At 40.4% G+C, this 23,648-nt stretch overlaps 1 protein-coding gene across 2 annotated transcripts in view; it reads left to right on the top strand.

The window, feature by feature from the left end:
- The first annotated feature begins 266 nt into the window (after positions 1-266).
- Positions 267-23,648, top strand: part of LOC117466611 (ephrin type-A receptor 6-like) — a 69,896-nt gene continuing 46,514 nt past the window's right edge. For both annotated transcript variants that reach the window (XM_034109968.2, XM_034109977.2), the window contains exons 1-2: positions 267-695; positions 15,692-15,756. In XM_034109968.2, the coding sequence (XP_033965859.1) occupies positions 617-695; positions 15,692-15,756 (144 nt within the window). In that variant the 5' untranslated portion in view covers positions 267-616. The remainder of the gene's footprint in view (positions 696-15,691; positions 15,757-23,648) is intronic.

Raw genomic sequence — 23,648 nt, 5'->3', positions numbered from 1 at the left:
AGGGATGCATTGGCTGAAAGTGAAGCGGGAAGTCCGGGATATATTTCTCTCTCTCTCTCTCTCTCTCTCTCTCTCTCTCTCTCTCTCATCTCTCTCTCTCTCTCTCTCTCTCTCTCTCTCTCTCTCTCTCTCTCTCTCTCTCCTCTCTCTCTCTCTCTCTCTCTCTCTCTCTTCTCTCTCTCTCCTCTCTCTCTCTCTCTCTCTCTCTCTCTCTCTCTCTCTCTCTCTCTCTCTCTCTCTCTCTCTCGATAAAAGGGGTACTAACATTAACTGTAACTAACTGACTTAAACACTACTACTTTGGGATACTTTGGGGATACTGTGCACCCGTTTGAGTTTAAGACACGGACACTACTCCACTTATTTTTGTTAGTTGTTAAACTCGCTACAGCTGAAGCAATCGGGCTCTTTGCGCGCAATGGCTGGCCGTTTATATCGTCTGGAATGGCTGAGAAATAAATAAGAACTCCTATGGATCCGAGAGTGACCTTCTGAGTGTGCGTACGGGGACGATTTCAATAGCCTCTTACATGAAACCTCATATTTCCCTTTTGGGGATCTATTTAGGAGTCTTTGCAGCGTTTTAGTTCCGAGCGCACTTGTGTCTGACTCAACGATGTGCTCCGGGGGGAAATACTGTGTGCTTTTGTTTCTGTTCAGAAGTATTCTGTCGGACCCGGGAACCACAAACCAGGGTGAGTACAAAGAACATTTAAACCTTAAGAACAAGGTTGGGTGCAACAAATCTGACAAATGTTGAGCATTTCCAGAAACACGGAACCCCTGCCCTCCCCATTACGCACAAGGTAACTTAATCTTGTGCTGTTCAATCTCGTTTACGGTCTGCAATCATATATTTACACTTTAAACAAAATAAGAATAGTCTGATCTAATGCAGTCACCTTATTTACATGTGTGATTAAGTGTAATCTTTTCACAGGTGACACTAGGCTAAAGTAACAGTATAAAGTGACTTGTTTTTTACCTCAGGTGTTTTACCATTCCCCATAAATGTAAATGTATTAGTTATTCAACAACCAATACATCGACATTGGACCCTATAGCATCGTTTTTTTGGTTGAGTGGAGGTTTGGTTTGAAATGTGCAAACAATTTAAACAATTTCATTATTTGTAGCCTAAAAATATATGTCAAATATTTAAATATGTTGTGTGAACCAATATATATCAGTCTGTGTTGCAGTATCTTACCTAACAATACTTTAAAGCTTACACAACACCTTGTACACTAAAACTGGCATGCAGTATAACAATGTGTTGGCTCTGATCTGGCTATGAATCTATATAGAACAACACACATGTATGCATGTGTCGCCTAAAAATGCATTCAACAATGTTGGTTAAAACCAAAAGATCTCAGTATTGGTTTTAATCCTTTTATCTGTTGTCCTGATCACACACGTCTCTGAAAGACTTAACATATGGCAGTATTAATAATGACTCACACACCTAATCCTTCACTAAATATATTTGATTCAGAAGTTAACAAGGAATCCACATTAAAAAAGGTACAGCTTCAAAATGCATGTGATATAGTCGATGTGTTGGAATCAAGTTCATTGATCTTAGCAGAGGCTCACGGTACTCCTCACTGATACTGAAGGCTAGTTTAAGAAACTCATCTTTAGCAGTAATAATCACGTGTTGGTTACTTTCATTATCAATCTTACTCTGAATTTGTAAAAAAAAAAAATTGGTTCTTGTAGATCTAATCTCATCCAATCATTGATATCATATATCTTGGCCACTTGTCCAACACGCTCAATCTCCTATACAAAAAAACCACATTGACAACATTACATTTCCGTTTTCCTGATATCATTCTTCTATACTAATAACTGATTCTGTACAACTAGAGCACCCATCTTTAAAAGACTAAACATGCCAATGGAAGTCATCATTTAGTACTTTGTTATCCACTTCAGAATCAAAATGCACACATTTATACCTGGGTTCTGTGTGCGGTACAGATTGAGATCTCCATCACCCAAATTATTAAGGCTCTGATACTTCACCATCCAAATCTGAGTGCACAGAAACATGGGCAAAGCCAGAGATCACAGACTGTTACAGTAAATGCCAGCCTCTGGCCAACTCTGTCAAATGTAGTCATAATTTAGAGTTTTTTCTGTCCCCCACGCTGAGTTCATCCATAGCTGATAATATCTTTCAATAATGGCCACACCAGATTCCCTTTACTTTAGCTATAATTATTTCAAAACATTATATATTTATTGTGTTGGAGTTTACACAGAATAATTTCCTGCTTTTCAAAATGTATTTTCTAGTCATATGGGCAGCATGTTGCATATTTATGAGAAACATGGGACATAATGATTTCATTTACACTCAGTCCATATCATAAGTCACATGGGAAATGGGTTTCCATGATGTTATCTGTTCTTGACATATTCCACCTCGCACATTTGCAGGGGTCAGTTTAATATTCCTTCCTGAATGTTTAATGTTTAGGATACATATTTTCAAAGACTACAGGAGCCAAATGTCAAAGTCTCCTTCACTTCATTTTTTTCTGTGTGTGTGTTTGCTGAGTGTTCCCCTTAGGATGCCTGTCTGCCTGTGGTGGTGACAGGTTTGAAGGCGAGGGGATGCACAGGGGAATCTTTAGAAAAAGACAACGTGAGGAGTTTAGAATTGAGTGAGAGCAGGCTATTCTATATGTTAGCTGATGCAGTTTATCTGAGTGAGTTTGCTAGTGAATGTGAATTGAATATGAATGTATTCAGACTGAGGGAAGTGAGAGAGATGATATGTAGTTTGTATATAACATGATATTGATTGGTATTTTAGCTGTTGTGAATGCAGTCAATATAAAGATACTTTACTATCAACTGTGTCAAATTAGACCAGTTCTAGTTTAAGAAGTACGAAAAGTATACATGCCCCAATCAAATGTCTTCACATAAACTGTGCAAATTAGCTGTAAATAAATTATTTCCTTAATCAACTATATACTTAAGCCTTTCTTAGTTATCTAGTGTGTTTTTAAAAGGATGGGTCGGACATCTCGGTAACAGTTGACACAACAGTAGCGTCGGGGCAGATGCTGCACTGTTTTCCTATTTTAATATATCAACTCTGTCATGATCAGGTGAATTAGATGTCAACTTTTATCATCATCTCATAAAGAAAATAATGACTGTTCCTCTCCCAATGGTCTTCTGTAACCACATCCTAGAAACAGAAAAAAAAGAGGAGCCTTATATAATTTGTTGTCTCTGGCAGATTTAAACCAAGCTTTTCTTCTTGGATAGACTCAGACAAATACTAACTTGGTTTAATTTTGAGTGTTCATGAGCCGCATGTAGTCACCCAGAGCAAGTTTAAAAATATGTATCGCTCAATAGAAGGATGTGTACTGAAGTGTAATCTATGCCACTATAGTAAGTAGGTGAGCCATTGACATGTGGTGCATGTGGACACAAGACAATAACAGTTGGTGCAGGAGAGTTGGCAAGTATAAGGTCAACAAAATGTATCACAATATAATCCAATAACATATAACTAGAAGAAGGTATAAAAAGCTAGCCTGGTTCTCTCCAAAACAAAAAGAAAGCCCACTTTTAAGTTTGATGTCTTTGATTCATCTGCAAAAATATCCAGCAACAAGTCGAGTTATTTTCTCCTGTGACATTGAAGCCGTGACGTTCACAGTGCCTTTGTTTTGGGCTGTGTTCACGGTCAGATGCTAAGATTACTCTGTTACTGGTTCAAACTTTTTTGTTCAGTTTGATAGAACAATATGCCTATAAAAGCAGTTAGGCGTTAATGATTTATAGCTAAGCAACCGCCTATCAACAGCACAGTTATTACATAATGAGTGTGTGAGTGAGCTTCAAGCAGGTAGAAACAAACTGAATGCCACAGATTAGCTGAAAAAGCTTCAGGATTTGATTGTTAAACATTTGTTTGCTGACACAATGAACATGTGCACCCGACAATGTCACTGCAAGTGTATCAGTAAGAGATCACATGAGAAAATGGGGCAGTTTATTGCTATCGAGATTATTTGTACCCACCATCTTTCTGAAATGTGATTATATTTATCCGATGGTCCTATAGCAAAATATATTTGCAGATTACTATGCTCCCAGACACAATACCCAGACAGGAGTAATGTGATTTGCTTTCCTCCTGAGTGATAAAAATCTGTGTATCAAATTCAGCACCGTGGTCTTGGGTCATCTATTATTTCCTGGCTGCAAAGACAGTTGCAGGAATTTAATTATTTTATGACTACGATACTGTGTGTATGTATGTTTTGTGTGCGTGTGTGTGTGTGTGTGTGTGTGTGTGTGTGTGTGGTGTGTGTGTGTGTGTGTGTGTGTGTGTGTGTGAGAGAGTGTTAGTGTGTGTGTAAGACACGGACAGAAACACAGTGAAGGGAGTTGTTGGGAAAAGTTTGCTGCTTTCAAACATGATATGGAACGGATCAGTCAAGGATTGTTTTTTTCTAGGCTAATTAAGTAAAAAATCTAAATCTCACAGTCTTTCTCTCTCTTTTCTCTCTGTGTCCAACTTTTAAACAGAACCAAGGCCATTTTATTATAACTCAGCCCTTAATTACCAGCAGGGGATCAAGGCTAAATTAAGTCTCTGTAAATACTGAAGCGGTTCATTTAGTCTCATCAAAGTGTATCTGCTCTGGTTATCTGTTGCTCTCAAAACAGAAGGAACCCCATTAGATTAGTCCAGATTTGGCAAAGTCCGCCGTAAACTGGAGTGACAGGTCGTCTGAAGATGTGACTCCTTCGTCTAGAGCAGTCCAACTTTTTTATTAAAGGTCCACTTGTGAATTTTAAACAAGGTCACAGGTCCGGAACAATGCCAGTAAAGTGCGTGACATAAATCAACATCCATAACATATACACACACATTCAATACATATATTGTATTGAGCTAGTGGGAGACATGGCACTGTTTGCCTGTAGCCAATGCCTTGAACCTCTGAAACTCACCTGAGGAACAGGTTACATGCCGTCAGCGCTGAGACGTGATCCACCTTTGCTGAGTTCCGAATGAGGGCCACGTTCAACCTCATCCACCACAGCGGACCCGAGTTCCACTAAAGGCACGTCGGGAAGGGTTTCAGGAGCCACTCCACACTGGGCGAATCACTTCTGGGATCCTACTTTTGCCCGCCGAGTGGATTTAGCACGAGAGGGAGCAACTCTTGCAGAGATAAAGAGTCGGAAGTGTGGTCCCGGCTCTCCTCTCGCCGCCCTTCTCGCCGCTCCTCACACCGCGTATCGCCGCTCCTCTTGCCGCTCCTCTTGCTGCTCCTCTCGCCGCTACTCACACCGCGTATCGCCGCTCCTCTCCGAGCCTGTGCTACCGGCGGAGATGTAAAATGGATTAAATAGCCGGTGTAACGCGGTGGGATTACCTTCTCTACTCTGCTATGCTGCTGTAGCTGAGGCCTGGTTTCACCTGCTCTGCTCTGCTGTGCTGCCGCCCGCTGAGGCCTGGTTCCACCTGATCTGCTCTGCTGTGCTGTGCTGCTGTAGCTGAGGCCTGCTCCACCTTGCTCCGGGAACAGCGTGGATACTGTTGTGCTGGACTGGGAGAATGGCGGGTGTCGTGTTTCTGCTGTGCCTTTTCTTGGCTGTGCTGGACAAGGAGAAGATCGCTAGTCGTCCTGAACAATCTACTGGATTCGGGTATGTTCTGCCGCCCGCTGTGGACATCCCCTGTACAGTTTCGGAGGTGTTGCACAAACAATTGCTGGTTGCACTGTCGCGGACATTCATTTCGGAAAATGTTTGTCTTTCTCACATGCCTGCCACGATGGTCCTTCAGAATTGTTTTTTAAACTCTAATCTCACTTTCGCGAAGTTTGCTGGTGACTGACAATGTATGTGTGTTGATTAAGAGGAAAAGGTGCTTGGTATTTTTATTGTTGTTACTATCAGGAAATGTACAGCCAAATCCAGGTCCACCGAGCAGTATTAGTCAAATAGCTACTCCTGCTGATTTTATATCTAGATCTGGGCTAGGTTTAATTCATTTAAATGTGCGTAGTCTGTTACCTAAATTAGATTTTGTCCGTATTTGGGCGAGTTCTACTGATGCTGATGTCATTGTCTTATCAGAAACGTGGCTAGATAAATCCATTTTGGCCTCTGACATTTACATAAATGGTTACAGTGTATAGCGTACTGACCGGCCTAAAAAAGGTGGTGGCGTTGCCATTTATGTGAAAAATAAGTTTTGTGTAACTAATATGGTTTCCAAATCTGTTAGTAAACAGCTAGAATTTTTAGCCGTGAATATTGAGGTAACAAAGGGTCAACAGCTCATGGTGGTGGGCTGCTACAGGGCCCCTTCGGCTGTCAAGGACTCTTTATCGTCATTGGCAAAACTGTTATCGCAACTTTCCTACAAGGAAATAGTGCTGCTTGGTGATTTTAATTGGGACTGGTTAACTTCTGTGTCAGAGGATTTTAAAAACCTGTGTACCTCTTTGAATTTTACCCAGATTATAGACAGTCCTACTCGCCCAAATATTAAGTCACCAAATAAATCCTCCTTAATTGATCTAATTTTAACAAATGTTCCACATAAATACTCATCTGTGGGAGTATTTGCTAATGATGTGAGTGACCACTGTGTTGTAGCCACAATTAGGGACACTAAGGTCCAAAAGGTTAAACCACGTGTCATCACAAAGAGAGACAAAAAACACTTTGTGGAGCAGGGTTTTTTACATGATCCGTTTGATTTTGATTGGGGTAGAATCAATTTGTGTGCTGATGTAGAAACTGCATGGTCTTATTTTTATCTTGGTTTTATGAAAATTATAGATAGACATGCACCTCTGCGTAAATTTAGAGTGAAGGGACGAAACAATCCCTGGTTTTCTGCTGAGCTGTCCAGTCTCCTTCATGAGAGAAATAATGCTTGGGCTAAGGCTAGGAAATCAGGCTCAGAGGTAGAATGGCTACGTTTTAGGCAGCTAAGAAATAGCTTCACATCCCAAATAAAAAGTGCTAAATCAAAGTACTATTTGTCGGTTACCACAGAAAACCTGAATAATCCTAGGAAATTTTGGAAAGCCATAAAATCGATTTCCTCTGGTGATATCCCAAATGAGCTACCTCCGTGCCTTACCACAGCATCTGGCACTATATCAGACAGGGCTACAATGCTAAATTGTTTTAATAAGCATTTTGTGTCTTGTGGCTCTCTGTTTGGCTGTGTGGCTCCTGTGAACACTCCAATCCTTGACTCTGAACAATGTGGTCTGGAAAACCCTTTCAGTTTTACTCCTTTAACTGTTGGTATTGTTCATGAAGCATTATCCAAGTTAGATCCTAGGAAACCGGCTGGCCCGGACAACGTAGAACCTTTCTTTTTAAAGATAGCTGCAGATTTTATTGCTCCACCTCTTACTTCTCTTTTTAACCTCTCCCTCAGCACGAACACAATTCCAAAAGTATGGAAGTCTGCTTATGTCTTGCCTTTACTGAAAGGAGGGGAGGCAACTATTTTAAATAACTATAGGCCAATCTCTAAATTGTCAGTTCTGGCTAAGGTGCTCGAACGCTTAGTGAGTGAACAAGTAAAGGAGTTTTTATGTATGAATGATATCCTGTCTAAACATCAGTCAGGATTCAGAAAGAAACACAGTACCATCACTGCGACAATGAAAGTGGTAAATGACATTACTACTATTTTAGATAATAAGCAGAGTTGTGCAGCTCTGTTTATTGACCTTTCCAAAGCGTTTGACACCGTTGATCATCGCATCTTAAAGCAGAGGCTACTCAGTATTGGCATATCCAGCCATGCAGTGGGGTGGTTTGTGAACTACCTCTCTGAAAGGTCCCAATGTGTTCACTTTGATGGGCTGTCTTCTGAGTGGTTAAACATTTCTAATGGTGTACCACAAGGTTCTGTTTTAGGACCACTTTTATTCTCCATATATATTAACAGTGTAGGTGATGATGTGGATGAAGCTACTTTACATTTGTATGCGGACGATACTGTAATGTATTGTGCAGGTCCCTCCATTAAAGAGGCTGTTGTTAAATTACAAGCTGTTTTTAACACTATTCAGACTCAGCTCTCTGAACTAAAGCTTCTTTTAAATGTTGAGAAAACCAAGGTAATGCTCTTTTCAAAAGCTAAAAAGACTCCAGAGCCTGTTTTAGATATTGTAACTACGCAAGGAACAAAACTTGAAGTTGTTGCCCGTTACAAATACCTGGGTATCTGGCTTGATGATTGTCTCTCTTTTAAACTTCATGTCAATAACCTGCTAAAAAAACTGAGGGTTAGGCTAGGTTTCTTTTTCAGAAACAAGTCCTGTTTCTCGCTTGAGGCCAGGAAAAGGCTAGTCACTGTGACCTTTTTACCTGTGCTGGACTATGGGGATTTGTTGTATATGAATGCACCTGCCAATTACCTGAGCAAATTGGATGCTGCGTATCACAGTGCTCTGAGATTTGTCACAAATTGTAAAGCGCTTACACATCACTGTACACTGTATACCAAGGCAGGTTTACCATCTCTCTCTGTACGGAGGCTCAGTCATTGGTACACTTTTATCTATAAAGCTTTGTTGGGTAAACTCCCGTATTATATCTGCTCGCTGATAACACAGAGAGTTGCAAGCAGCTATTGTCTGAGGTCACATGATGTAGTCTTGTTGGATGTGCCAAGAGCAAGGACTGTCTCAGGTAAGACAGCTTTTATGTGCGCAGCTCCACTTGCTTGGAACAATCTTCAGCAAGAATTGAAACTGAGCAATCTCATTCCTCTGCATGTTTTTAAAGCTAGGGTGAATGAAATGCTTGCCGATACAATGGGCACTTGTAAATGTCTATAACTATGTATCCTGTAAATATAATGTATAATGTCCTTTATTGTTTTATGTTTCATGTGGAACCTATATGCTGCAGGTCTCCCTTGAAAAAGAGATCTACGATCTCAATGGGACCAATCTGGTTAAATAAAGGTTTGAAATGAAATGAAATGAACCTTGGCACAAAAAGTGTGATAGCCAGGCGGAGGCACTGACCCAAGTGTTCATTTGTCAAACTGCTGCGGTATGCGTTTTTCACAATGTTCATTGTGGAAAATCCAGACTCACAGCAATATGTTGAACCGAACATGGTGAGCAAATTAATGGCCTTCTGAAGGTGGGGGACATTTGCTGCAGTAGCCATCTTTGTCCAGAATGTCACAGGGTCACAGTCCACTTCCTTCAGAGCAACATTCTCCTGGAGATCTATGAGCTCAGTTTGCAGAGATGAAACATTTGCCCAAGGGAAGATGCTCTGTGCCTCTCTTGAGAATTCTTGAACATTCTTCACCAGAAATGGAGATCCAATACAGAGCAGGACTTGCTTACCAAGACTGAAATCATCAAAACGTTTTTGAAAATTCTCATCATCGAATGCAACATGAGTGTGATGGTGATTACCATTAGTTTGCTCCAATAGAGTTGGAAAGTGGAGATGTGCCTCTGTTATGTCACTCCTGAAGATCTCCAACTTTCTTTGGAAAGAACGTACTGTAGACATAAGGTCACACACCACTGTGTTGCCTTGGTCTTGGAGTTTGAGGTTGAGCTCATTTAGATGAGATGTCACATCCACCTAAAAGGCCACACATTCCATCTTTTCATCATCCTGCAGAAAATCAAGGTACTGTTTGGCTTTGGCATTTTTCTGCTCAGACAAAAACATCTGCAGGTCTTTCCTGATGGCCCAAAATCGCTCCAGAACCCTTCCCTTACTCAGCCACCTCACATTGTTATGAAGGAGAATGTCATCATAAGCTGCATTGACCTGGTTAGAGAGAGAGAATGACACACAGTGACAGACACACACACCATTTTCTTTACTATGAACTCAAAATAATACTTTTTTTCATTTTTGATTTAGCCAAATGTCAAAATAAGAGTAATTATTTTAACAAAGTAAACCTAGTCTGTTTAATACAGATGACTGGCCATCATACAATGCAACCAAGAGTAATACACTTACCTCTGTCAGAAATGCACGCAAAAGGCGGTGCTGAAGGGCTGAGGAGGCTAGTTCACAAGCTTCATAATTGTCTCCATGACATCTGAGTATTCTTTTCCAAGATTGGCACACAGCACTGACTGGTGAATGATGCAGTGGTATGACAGCAGGTCTGGATGGTGCTCTTTCAGCCGCTGAACAGCTCCCTTCTCTCTCCCAATCATGGCTGGAGCACCATCAGTTGCAATGGACACCACAGTCGTGAGGTCAATTCCCATTTCATTCAGCATCTGCATGATGGCTTCATAGATGTCCTCTCCCCTGGTGTGGCCATGGAGGGTTTTGAGGCCTAATATGTCCTCACAAAATGTTCCCTTTGCCTCACTGTAATACCTTAAGAAGACGCTTAGCTGGGCGTTGTCAGTGCTGTCAGTTGATTCATCAACAGCCAATGAAATGCACTCTGCGTCAGCTGTGTCACCAGGTCTTTAGCAATTAATTCAGTTCTCCTGGTTGTAGTGGAGTTTGATAAGGGTATCTGCTTAATTTTCTCAGACATCTCCTGTTTCTCCTTACCAACAAAGCCTCAGTTACTTCAGTCATGCACTCCTTCACTACTTCTGAATCAGAAAAGGGCTTTTTGTGCTTGCCCAAAACCCAGGCCACTCTGAGTGAGGCTTCATTTACTCTCTCTTGCATTGACATAGATCTGACAAACAGACTGTTTGTAGCTTGATACGCAGATTTTAACATAGCAAGTTTTGCTGTCCTCACCTCTGTGTTCTGGGGATACTGCTGCTCAAAATAGCTGTGCTTCGATTCATAGTGGCGTTTCACATTACCATTATGATGGCCACGGTTTCTGTGCACATCAAGCACATTGGTTTGGTGCTGGACTGTGGGAGAATAAATGCATATTTCTCTGTCCATTCTTCTTTGAGTTCTCGGTTCTCTTGATCAACTTTCCTTTGCGAACTTTGAGAACGACATGCTACCAGCATTTGCAATAATGTGTGCAGGAAAATATCATAGCAATGAAGCTGCGCTTCTGATTGGGGAAAAACTCCCTCAATCCCTGACTCCTCCCCCTCCCGAATGCTACCAATGTTTTATGGGAGCATTAGAAAATCAAGTTAAACTTGCGGTTAACATGCGGTCTGCAATGCGTGTCACGCTCGCGCACACAAGTAAATGTACAGTTGCAAGAAAAAGTATGTGAACCCTTTGGATTCTCCACACATAGCGTTGTGTGTTCCTTCCAAACAACTCAGCTTTGGTTTCATCTGTCCACAGAATATTTTGCCAGTAGTGCTGTGGAACATCCAGGTGCTCTTTTGCAAACTTCAAACGTGCAGCAATGTTTTTTCTGGACAGCAGTGGCTTCCTCCGTGGTGTCCTCCCATGAACTCCATTCTTGTTCAGTGTGTTACCTATCGTAGATTCGTCAACAGAGATGTTAGCATGTGCCAGAGAGTTCTTTAAGTCTCTAGCTGACACTCTAGGATTCTTCTTCACCTCATTGAGCATTCTGCGCTGTGCTCTTGCAGTCATCTTCACAGGACGGCCACTCCTAGGGAGAGAAGCAACCGTGCTGAACTTTCTCCATGTATAGACAACTTGACTGATGAACATCAAGGCTTTTAGAGATACTTTTGTAACCCTTTCCAGCTTTATGCAAGTCAACAATTCTTAATCGTAGGTCTTCTGAGAGCTCTTTTGTGCGAGGCATGGTTCACATCTGGCAATGCTTCTTAAGAATAGCAAATTCAAAACGGGTGTGTATTTTTTATAGGGCAGGGCCTTAACCAACACCTCCAATCTCATCTCATTGATTGGACTCCAGGTTGGCTGACTCCTGACTCCAATTAGCTCTTGAAGAAGTCTTTAGCCTAGGGGTCCACACCCTGCACTGTGAATGTTTACATGGTGTGTTCAATAAAAACATGAAAACATATAATTGTTTGTGTGGTATTAGTTTAAGCAGACTGTGTTTGTCTATTGTTGTGACTTAGATGAAGATCAGAACACATTTTATGACCAACTTATGCAGAAATCCAGGTAATTCCAAAGGGTTCACATACTTTTTCTTGCAACTGTATATGCACGTTCATTCTGACAACGCGTCAGACACAAGAAAATATACATTAATTTTAGGGATGCTCCGATCGATCGGCCGCCGATCGTTATCGGGCGATATTCACTCTCGGCCGATCGATCGGTGCTCTCTATAAAGGCCGATCAGGAGAGCCGATCACAGGACGTAAAATACATGACACTTTTCTCTGTGCCTGGCAAACAACATCGCCAAAATGGTTAAGGTGTCCGAAAAAGAAATCCTGCCGCTGTGACGGACCGGTAAGCGGAGCAAAACACACACATCTAGTTAGACCTAACAAATGTAGCTATTTTATCTACCTCCTGAACAAGCTAAACTAGTTATAAATATGTTTATTCTTCACTGTCGGGTCACTCATTACTGGATCAGTGAGCTGCATGAGGTAGGGGAGGGAGAGAGAGGGAGAGAAGAAAAGAGAGCGCTTCCGCTCATTTCTCAGACATCTCCTGTTTCTCCTAACCCTCCAACAAACCAATCTAATTTACATCAGAATCAGAACGTTTTTATTTTTTTTTATTATTTTTTACAATGGGACACAGGGCTCGGTCCGGATTGATTTTCAGTTCGGTCCGGATGCGGACCTTGGTCCGGAGTTTGAGAAGCCCTGGTCTAGAGTGTCGACTGCATAAGTAGGACGCACTTTATTGTTAGAGATTGTAATTAACTGGCTGTGTGGAGACAAAGGAAATTGCACATTCATCCTATCAAATTGGCTGAGGGGGCTTAGCGCGGGGCCAGATAATGGCTCTTCATGCCTGATCCGTGACCAGAGTGCAGACAGCTCGAGGATGTTACACCTGTATGTACACAATGTGGTTACAGAGTACCACAGTTGTTAACATGCTCATCCAAAAAACACCTAACACTAGTGGCAAGATTAGAATCCACCATGTTTACTTATTTTAACATGCTCACCGTCTCACCGTCAAATTAGCTATAGTTGTCACAGTCTGCTTTCTCACTCACCTATTTTCTGCATTAACTTTCCTTAGTCACCTGGTAGTCACACCCTGTCTCTCTCTCACTCTGTTGCACCCATCAGCTCCATTAGTATTTAGGCCCACTTCACTTTCACCTCAGTGCCAGATCGTACTTTGCAGCATGCCAGTCTTTCCCGCATTACCCTTCAGATTGCTCTCCCGGTTTCGACCCTGCCTGTCCCTGACCAGCCTGCCTCGCCTGCTTCCTGACCCGTTCTGTACCTGCGACTCCCGTCCTGCTTTCTCCTGGAACCCTTTGCCTACTATCTGCCGTTTTGTCTCCTACCAGCCTATTGCCTTTAATAAAGCTGGTTACCGACTATCCCTGGTTTCCCGTGTTCTGCATTTTGGTCCTCAGCTCGTTTGTGACAATAGTCCTTCTTTGCATGACATGGCCGAGCGATGCTAAACTTTAGAACTGGACGAGTCAGAGGTACTCTGTTTCACGACTTGCATAGAGTGGTGCAGGGATGACGTATTTACCCGGAAGTAAGCTGCACATGGGTTCCCTCGACAAAAAAGCCATGGGATTTCTCCATAGGATTTTGGAAAATAGCTCGAAATAAGGCCTGTGGAAAACGAACCTGTTGCACGTTTTGTTCAGCCGGATAATATGGACATGTCTACCCTACTTTTATAATTTTCTTATCATAAATCTAATCGCCAGCCCAGAAGTAAAATGCTAACGTTATGCTATAAACGAACTACAGCAGGGTCGCTGCTTCAACGTCACGCCAACTTGAGATCGATGTTCAAAAATACAGATTCAAAATTGTACAAGTTGAAGCGTTTGTTTTAACAGTTTGCAGGAGGCAAGCAATTGCTTTCAAGCAGAACAGGGCAAACAAATTTAGAGGGAGTGTTTACGTGTTCGGTGTAATGACGTACAACGTCCTCGACAACTTCTGTAGTCCTATTCAGCTACTATCAACCATCGTTTTTCAGACACGTAAACTCTTCAAGAATCACCACTGGGGTCACTGCTGATGTATTTAAGGTCGTAGAACAAAACGTGATCCGTCTCTTAAATTTGTGTCAACCACAGACCTTATTTCAAGCTATTTTCCAAAAATCCTATGGATAAATCCCATTGGCTCCGAGACGAGGGAAAATGCTAACTCACTTCCGGTTTTAGGACTCGTCACTGCACCACTCTATTGTTTGCAAAACTAGACAAAAGGGAAAAGGAATATGAATTGGTACTCTTTTTGTTGATTGCAATGTATCTCAAATGCCGAGTAGTTTATTTTCCAGTTAAGCAATGCTTCTTTTATTACTAAAATGAGCAAAGCCCCAAGTCTGCCAGAGGGTTAGGCTCATATTGTACAGTCGGAATTGGACATAAGGTAGACAGATGTGAACAAAATCTTAAGCCAAAATGCAAAAAGTGGCTGTCCCTCATCATTAAAACATATAATTAGTCGGTTCATCTGTCTTTCATCTGTCTATCCATTCACCTTTTGTCTTGTCACACTGGATCGTGTTCAGATTGGGATCATGTGTTTCCTTGTTTGTTCACTGGGGATACTCTCTGCAATGCAAATTTGCCTTTTAGAACAATGAGGCCCAGATCGTCTTGTGCACTCATCTGTTCACTAATCCATGTATTGTTGTACATAACAACACTTTCCCAATTTGACAAAACATGTTCACACATCTCATTGCAGCTATCGCAAAACAGGAACGTCAATATTGTATGAAACTGCAAAACTCTGGATTACTTTTAGTGACTTTTAATATGTATATATTTTTAATTATCACTCTATAACATATTTGCATGTCAACTACAGAATGGTGATTTAATTATGGCAAAACAATATGTTATGTTTAGAGTAAGGCAACTAATACACATGTCTAAGGAATGACTGTTGTTAATAAAAAGGCAAAAGATCAGATATGTTGCTTAAGGCAAACTCCCCTCCTGCATGAAAGATTTACCGTAGACTTAACCAGCATTCCAAGCACATTGGTACTGATAGTTGCAACTGGACCTAAATTGTGAGTAATCATCCAATATGGGGATCGTTTTTGGGATACAAGGCTTTGCTATCAAGAGATGAATTGGCTCAATGGCACTTTAGTGAAATTCCAATAATGTATTGTTCCTAATGGAAAGGTTGTCCCCATTGATAAAAGATGAACTTATTTGTCTTACATTTTCTATTGTTATCCTTTCATTAGGTCCTATTTGTTTTGTTAAATATTTGAAGTTTTGTCTTTCTCCTTGATGCATCTTTGGCTCATCTTGATGTACACTCCTGACCTCTGAAAAGGAGAGTACTAATCTGCCAGACTTCCAGGTGGTAGTGTTGTTGGTGTTCTTTCTTAAAAGCTGTTATTTCATAGCTGGTTGAATCTGATAAGGGCTTTACAGCTCTGTCTGCTTCTCACTGACAGCTTGATAACTATTGTCTGCTCCCTTCTTATTTTGTCACCTCTATTTCGCTTCTTTTTAAATTCACTGCCCAACATCTCTCACACTCTCTCTTCCCCTCTCATGTCACACTTTGTGTTATATTGTCCTTCTTCCAACTTTTCTTCTCCAACTTACATGACTTTCTTTTCTCCACCCCATTCTCTCTAGTGGTTCTGTTGGACACTACGACAGTGCTAGGCGAACTGGACTGGAATACATATCCTGTCAATGGGGTAAGTAACATTAGTAAATAAGAATATTCACAACAGTATTTTGTGTCTGTTGTTCAGAAACTTGCCAATATTTGCCAGTCAAACAAGGGAGCAAAATGTATTATACAACATGAAATATTACTGTTTGATAAACCAATGACTATTGGACATGAACATTGGACTCTTTGATGTTCATTGGACCTGAACATCCAAAGAGTCATAAACCTGACCTAAAACCCCTTCCAACCTGAGCTAGAGTAGTCAAAGTTGTCAACGTTTTGCTCAAACTGTAAGTGTCAGGGACAAACAGGAGACAGGACCCTGGGTCTCAGTGTAAACATACAGGCAGCAGGCTTCATATTTTTCATCATGCCAACCTTTTTGACAGTATTCAGACCTACAGTATGTGTCATCCAGTGTCAACAACTCCATAAAACAAATCTGCAAATATATAACCTCTATGTCAAGGTTAAAACCATCATAAAAATAGTTGACAAGTGAAGTGTTTAAGGTGTCCTGGTTACATTACATTCTTTCAATGGTATTTGAATGCTTAACCTCAACATGTGCTTCATATTGGACTGTAGTTAAGTTAGCCAAGTCAGTCAGTATTATTTGAATGATAATATACACATCATTGATGTCAAGGCTCTGACCAACACAAGGAAACATCAAGCAAGGCAAAGCTGGCAGTGAAGAGCAATAATACCATCTGGGTGGATGCTGCTGTAGAGGTAGGGCTTTTGAAATGCTGAACAGTGTCAGCCGGAGCAGCGAGTGACAGCTTAGCTTTAGGGTGAGCAGCGTGGCAGCTGCCATGCAGAATGTGCAGAGCTTTGATGGCTTTAGTACACTACCACGATTAGTGTGTGTTGGAAATACAGTATGTTGCAGTGAATGGAAGATGTCTATACCATAGCTATATGCTACTTTAAGTTAACTTTTCAACCAAATTTAGTCCAATATTAAGATATGTGATGTTTTTTTAACCAGAAAACAATACAATATTTAACAATATCATGGTCTACATGTCAAAGTGGTAAATGCCTGGATAAACTCATGTGTCACCATCATCCTTTATTCTTGAAATGAGGATCCACATCCAGTAAACAGAGGTTGTTAAGATGATCAGAATCAAGGTACTAGTAAAGTAAATTATGCAAGATTAAGTCGGCTTCTCCTGAATTGCGTACATGCTTGTGCATACAGCAGACGTGGGAAAAAAACATATTAAATGTTCAGGGATATTGTTTATATTATGTCTTATTTAAACATCATACCTTGAACATAATGAAGGACTACTATGAAAGGCCCCATTTCCACTAGCTTTTTGTGATGTTTTCAGTGAAAAGACCATTGTGTGAACATAAACACTTCCTAGAGCAGGTATCACGTCTTTCAAATGTCACGCAATAAATACAGATTTGACCAAGCCTTTAACTAATTTAATTGTAGCAAATTATTTTTACAGTGTTGAGCATTTTAGAAAGTGGAAATGCCTTTGATTTAATTCTGACAAATATTTCAGCTGGGACTGAGCAATCATCAAAAACATGAATATTGTTCCTACAGTGTGTCTAATTCAGGACAAGATATGGAAGCGGGACTGTTTGTGCTGTCAGGCCATTATTAGAAGTGTGATAAATCCTTTTGCGCAAAACCAATAAATAGAAACCAAGTACTAAGATATTTTCGGGGCCAAATACCAATATTGCATCAGCTTCTACGCTGCACACAGCCTACACAGGTTTTTGCTTTGGGGAGCAACAACATCATTAATTGGTTTATCAAAAACACAACACCACCATCCAGATTCACAGCAAATCAATAATTCATTACAACTACAGAGATTATAATGATATTTTCATAACGCCTCTCTCACTCTCTTCCCCTTAGTCTGACAATGACAAATTGTCTTGTTCTAATCAAAGCCTCACACATCTTAGCCTTGCTATTACAACAATATCTGTCTGTGCAACGTAGGTAAGAGCGTAAGAATGTGTGTAATGTCTTTTTCAAAGCCTAGCAGCTTGAAAGGTTATTACTCAAAATGATCACCTTGAAGGAACTCTACAATATTCATTTGCTCCTCCCTGTACACATACAGATACAAATACAGGTGACCCTGGCTTACCCACTGAGAATAAAAAGATTGTTGTCAGGGTAGCCAATACCAAAATAAATGTTAAAGTGTGTAGAACTGTAAATGGATTTGAGTGACTCACTGATCTATGCTTCCCTGTGCTAAGGAAATACTTTGTGGTACTTTCCCCTGACATCTCCTGATCTTTGAACAACTGGGGCCTCAAGTCCAGGGGGCACAAGCTCAACAAGGATTAAACAGGAGAAACATGGGAATACTTCAAATGTTCAAAGTGTATTTAGGAATGCCATTATCTGTGCTCGATTAATGTAGCTGATGTGATATTCATAGATAGTTAACCTTATTACTTCCCGCAGTTGAATTAAAATGTCATATAGCATCGAGATACATAAATAGGCATCGATGACAATGAAGCAAACACAGGTTAGAATTAAATTTGAATATAAAGTCAATCAATATGAACAATATTACAGTGTGCTTTTCCAAATGTTTAAAGTGTTCCAATATGAACTTGGTTGTGCAAAGGGTGGGAGGTTTAATCCATGATAGCTAGCGTTGCCAGCATTTTGTCCTCTGCCATCTTCTTCAGTGAGACCAGCTTGGATACATTGACAGACCCAGCCGTCTTTAGAAGTTGATTCAGTCTGTTGGCCTTCTTTTGGTGCTCCCAACATCACACTGTGACAGGACTCTTTACATGATTCATCCTTATCAGACATTGAAGGACCTGAGCCTCTTCAGGGAGTAGTCAGCTCAGACCTTTCTTATACAGGCTATTTATGTGTTGTATAGTTGGATGCCTAGTACTGGTTATTGATGCTCGATATGTCTGTCTCGTCAGCCCAATGAAGTGATACTGGTTTGTTATTTCTTATATTTGTTGACACTGGTTGATCAGATTTAAGTAAATAGTAACTGAGTTTAGCTTTTTTTTTGCTTTAGCTGATATAGGTACATGTGTGTTTTTGTTTACTTGTATTTATTGATGTGAATGAATAAATGAACAAATCGAACTTTCATGATTTCAGTTGGATACCACAGTGACTGAAAAGAAGAATGACTGATGTATAAATACATCTAATACATGATGTAGTAGATTTATAATGTTCTAAAAGTCAGTGAAAGTTATGTGTCCCGCAGGCAGACAGTAGGTGGTTAATAAACCTGTCCTTGTATCGGCTTCAAGTCAACAGTTGTCTCACATATTCTGGTACATGAAAACAAGTAATCGTCTAGTGTCAGTATGAGATTATGATTTAATAAAATGATCACATACTGTAGTTTATAGGTTGAGGCCAAATTCAAAAGCTCTCTTGAAGGGTGTAAGTATTCCTTGGCACTAACGGCACTGAATTTGCATTCAATTATCGCATTAAAGAGCACCTCTTTGCTCCATTTCTGTTGAGCTCCCTTTTCACACAGTTCTTCTGCTGCCACATCCAGTGTAGTTATAGTTTAATAACATACATAAGCCATAAGTGGGCGAGGAGAGGGAACTGGCTGAGAAGTGCAGTTATGTAACACAAAATTAGAACGTACTACAGCGAACTTGTGTTGAATATAAAGTTGAAGTCACACTTTGACACCTAGCTTTATTCCCAGCCAATTATTAGGATTGTGATGATGTCGCTTTATTAAACATCTAACCATGTAATTGAAGGTTATCTCTTTTTCTACTAAATCTTTCAAAACAACTTTCCAGGGACTAACTTTAGTGGCCGTCAAAGATTTCTGTGTCGAGCCGAGTGCGGACCTTGAGTTGCAGAGAACAACTGTGCAAGATAAACTAAAAACATCCCAACAAGAGGAGTTAGAAATGTTAGAAAACTGTAGAAAGTTTCCACTTTCTGGCTCTCTCTGCACGAGGCTTTGCAACAACTTATTTATGTCAGGAAGGAAGGCTAGTGTGTGTCTCTGTGAGTTCAGAAAAGGGCTCAGTTGGCATCGTCAGTTTTCAAATAAGGATGCAGAACACTACTTCACCTAAGAGGTAGGAGTCTACCCTGAAGCCCGGTGCAGACAGGATGTGTAATAAACATACTGGGATTTACATGCACAGGTGGCAGCTGTTCCGTCCAGTATTGAGTGCTGGGACAAAAACACTGCAGGGAGGAAACATGGGAGAAAACGGGCTGTACTGTGCTACAACAGCATCCATGTCAAGCAATGTGCATGGTTATTTTTGACTGGTTCTCATTATTTGTGATTTAGCAGTCACTTGAACAGATAAATAAACTATAAGAAGTAACAGAAACACAGATTAAACATGACAATTCAATTACTATAATTAATGATTATAAGAGGAAAATCAATAACATGCCGAAAAGGATTTGAAAACTTAAGTTGAAGCACACACCTTCCAAATCACAAAAACCATTTTAAAACCAGCTGATAGTTCATAGAGCTTCCGGTCATATGGCATTTTCAAAACTGAAATAACCATGCGTTTACATTAGTACAATAATAAATCATCAACGCAAATAAGTCAATTTTCATTTACTAAGCAACAATGTTGAAGTACTGCATGTTTCTTTGCCTCTCCTTCAAATCCCCTTTTGTATGCAGACACCATAGTCCTTAATTGCTGTGTTGGTTGCAGACTTTAAATCCCTTTGGACATTTAAAAGTGTGTCTGAACAAGAAAAAGCCATGAGGACGCTTAAAATGGGCCGGTCTAACTGTATGGTCATTGTGTTGATGAGGTGTTTTTATTGCTTAATAAGTGAGAACAATCTCAAGGGTCACAAAGCCAAACTAATTAAGCCCCAAATTGTTTTTATACACCTGTAGTTTTCATTAGTAATTCGTCTCAGTCAGACTCCAAACAAAGTCAACAAATAACTTTTTTTACCTTCCAGATTTAAAAAAACTTGTACTGCACTGTCAAATCACAATATTATTGTAAGTTCAATACATTAATCAATTAAACACCTTGTTCTCAAAACCTGTGTTCTGCCTGCTACAGTCTGCTAGGCTTGGGGATAATAGGCAAAGCGATTAGTAGGTGCATATCTGATTGCCTCAGAGCGCGTGTGCTGCAGCTCATCTTTCAAAATCGAGGTCTGCATTTGTTTTGTCTGCTCTGAACCATGCCACATCCCAAGGGAGCATTTTAGAACACCGAGGCACACAAAGTGACAAATTACCATTTTCGGTTGTTTGTATGCATAATGGGACTTAAATTACTTAATGCTGATCTTATGCAAACCAGAAAGCCTGCTTTACTTCAAGATACTGTGTTTCTGTTTCTGGTCTCTAAGGAGGGCACTGAAATGACAGAGTATATGTTACAGAAACTCCTCTCAAGTGCGTGAGTCTTGCTTGAACTATCAATTCCTTTCTATAACTTCTACAGCATTTCCACTTTGATACACTTGTAGGGAGTTTCAGCAGTAACAGGCTGACTGGCATGATCATTACATTTCAGATTTTCAGTCATGCTAGTGTTACTAAGGATTGCAATGTATGTCTCTCAGTCAGTCAAACACTTTGGTCAAGACAGAAATATCTCAACTAGCAGATCTATTGCCAAGGAAATTGCTACAGATATCCAAGTTCCATGAAGATGAACGTCACTTTGCTGCAAGTCATCCACTCTTTCTCCCCACCTTCCTTTATACCTTAGTTGCCAAATGCCCACCTGAACACAAATCAGTTCCTGTGTCCTGTAAACAGTTCTCCTGCTCTTACTGGCGATAAAGACATCTCTCGGAACATGTTCCTATGTACTGGGGGAACAAAATCCACTGGTCTCATTCAGAGCAAAATGCATCCTAAAGTTCATCAAATCAAATGGGCCTTTGGTATCTTCGTAAGTTGCAGCCTGTCTAATACAAAATTCAATTTTTGTTTCCCCAGGTAGTGTTAGTCTGCTGCAATGCAGTGGAGGGATGGTAATACAAAGGGAACATGTTGAAGAAACTTTGGAAGACACCTGTTTGATTTGTCTGTCTCAAACTGCAAACTTGAGCCACAACTTTAACTAAAACCCCTCAAAGAAAAACCAAGAGGAGTTAAATGCTAATAATACAACAAATAGAGTTATAACATTATGCTAATGTTTACATATCTGAACCTAGTTACATTATAATAAAGCTTATTGTATGAACATATAACTGAATTCTATACCAAGGTGTTTCCTCCAGTTTTTGATTTTGCTCATTTGTTGCCATGGCAATGATAGTTGATTACTTGACTTCAAAAGGCACGACGTAGCATTATTGTCTGGCTAGAGTCTCAAACGAAAGAGGATGTGATTATGATTGATTCATTATTTAGCCTGTAGGCGTCACATAGAGCTAATTTAGATAGCTTGATTAATATTAGATTAATTACTACGCTCCAGTCAAGGTTAACATGTTTTTAATAATTAATATTAGAGAACACTCTACCTCAGTTTCACTTTCTCTACTACTTAATTCTGTCATCTACCTTCATCGGGTCCTTTGTTAAACATATTTAAGATGTTCATTAAGGACTTAGCAGCAACACCATGTGCATTCTAAAATTAAATTGTATGCATAGCACATTCGAGCAGTGACTGTTCTCCTATTGAACAGCCCATTTTGTAGATATCACTCAGATACAGAATGACATAATGTAGGTACCAACAAGGTAGAGAGTGAAATCAATAAGCAGTTGCAGAGTGCTTTCCATTTAGCTAGTTATGCTTTCTCAGGTCCTCCTTCCAGTCCACTCCTGGAAATGATTGTGGAAGAGGCTTCAGTGTCTTGCCTCTCGGAGAACACTGGGAGACATATTGGATAGTGACACCGTTACGTCCCGACTAGGGGAAGAGGAAAGCAACATACACCAGATTGGAATTGGTAATAAATATAAATGGCTTTATTATACCAGGGTGAAACAAAATGGCAGGCAGGCAGCCTGAAACAAACAAAGTGGCCACAAGGGCGCAAGTTTACATAAACAACCAAACAAACGGAGGACTCTAAAAAGGGAGCCTGTTTACATAAAAAGAAATAGATAACTAAATAGTAACTAAAACCCTCACTGTCAAAGTGGTACTAACTAAAGAAAAGGAGGCTGTAAGAAAACACCGCTAAACTAAACAAGTACCGTCAACGTAGAGACTCAGATACTCTAATCACATAGTCACATCTAATCATATCACACTACCAAACACAGACCACAACATTTAACCACAGAACGAAGAGCGAGAGGCGTCTGTTCACTCAACAGAGCCTCCAGAGTGATGATTGTCCCCAGGCTTTGTAGTCGTCTCCAGCAGGTGTGCGCCGGCTGTGCGCTGCGATTGGAGTGCGTCGGGCCCGGCGTGCTCCAATCACAATCTTCAGGGGGCGGACCAGGAGATGGCAGCCAATCACGACAGGGCAATCGCACAGCTCATTTACATGCAACACACATTAACACAGTTAAGAGGACTAGGAGGGCAGCAGCCGTAACAGACACCATTTTAGTATTTCTGTCCACATTTAGGGGATTGATCCTAACATAGACATAAAGATTTCCAGACCAAAACCTTTGCAATAGGCTGAAAGGACCCTTTTATTTTGAGGGTTTTCCAAAAGTGTGTTATTGCCCACAATGACAACCGTAGTCTTGAACAGAAGTCAGTATCCAATAATCCATTATGCAAGTTTGAGTGATCCATGTCAAGAGGTAAGGTAAAGGACGATGACATTGTATTTTTCTAGAATTTGCTCTCTTTTTCACTAGTTTATTCCATGTAACAGAAAACATATGGAGACAGGCCAATGGAGGAATACATTATTCAGTTTGTTCCTTTTTAGCTTGGATATATTGTTAAGCACAGTGTTGTTAAGTGCAC

The sequence above is a fragment of the Pseudochaenichthys georgianus genome, chromosome 3 (genome assembly GCF_902827115.2).
Source record: "Pseudochaenichthys georgianus chromosome 3, fPseGeo1.2, whole genome shotgun sequence".
Classification (NCBI taxonomy): domain Eukaryota; kingdom Metazoa; phylum Chordata; class Actinopteri; order Perciformes; family Channichthyidae; genus Pseudochaenichthys; species Pseudochaenichthys georgianus.
Note: the sequence above shows the minus strand (reverse complement) of the source record. Positions and strands in the feature narration are given on the sequence as shown.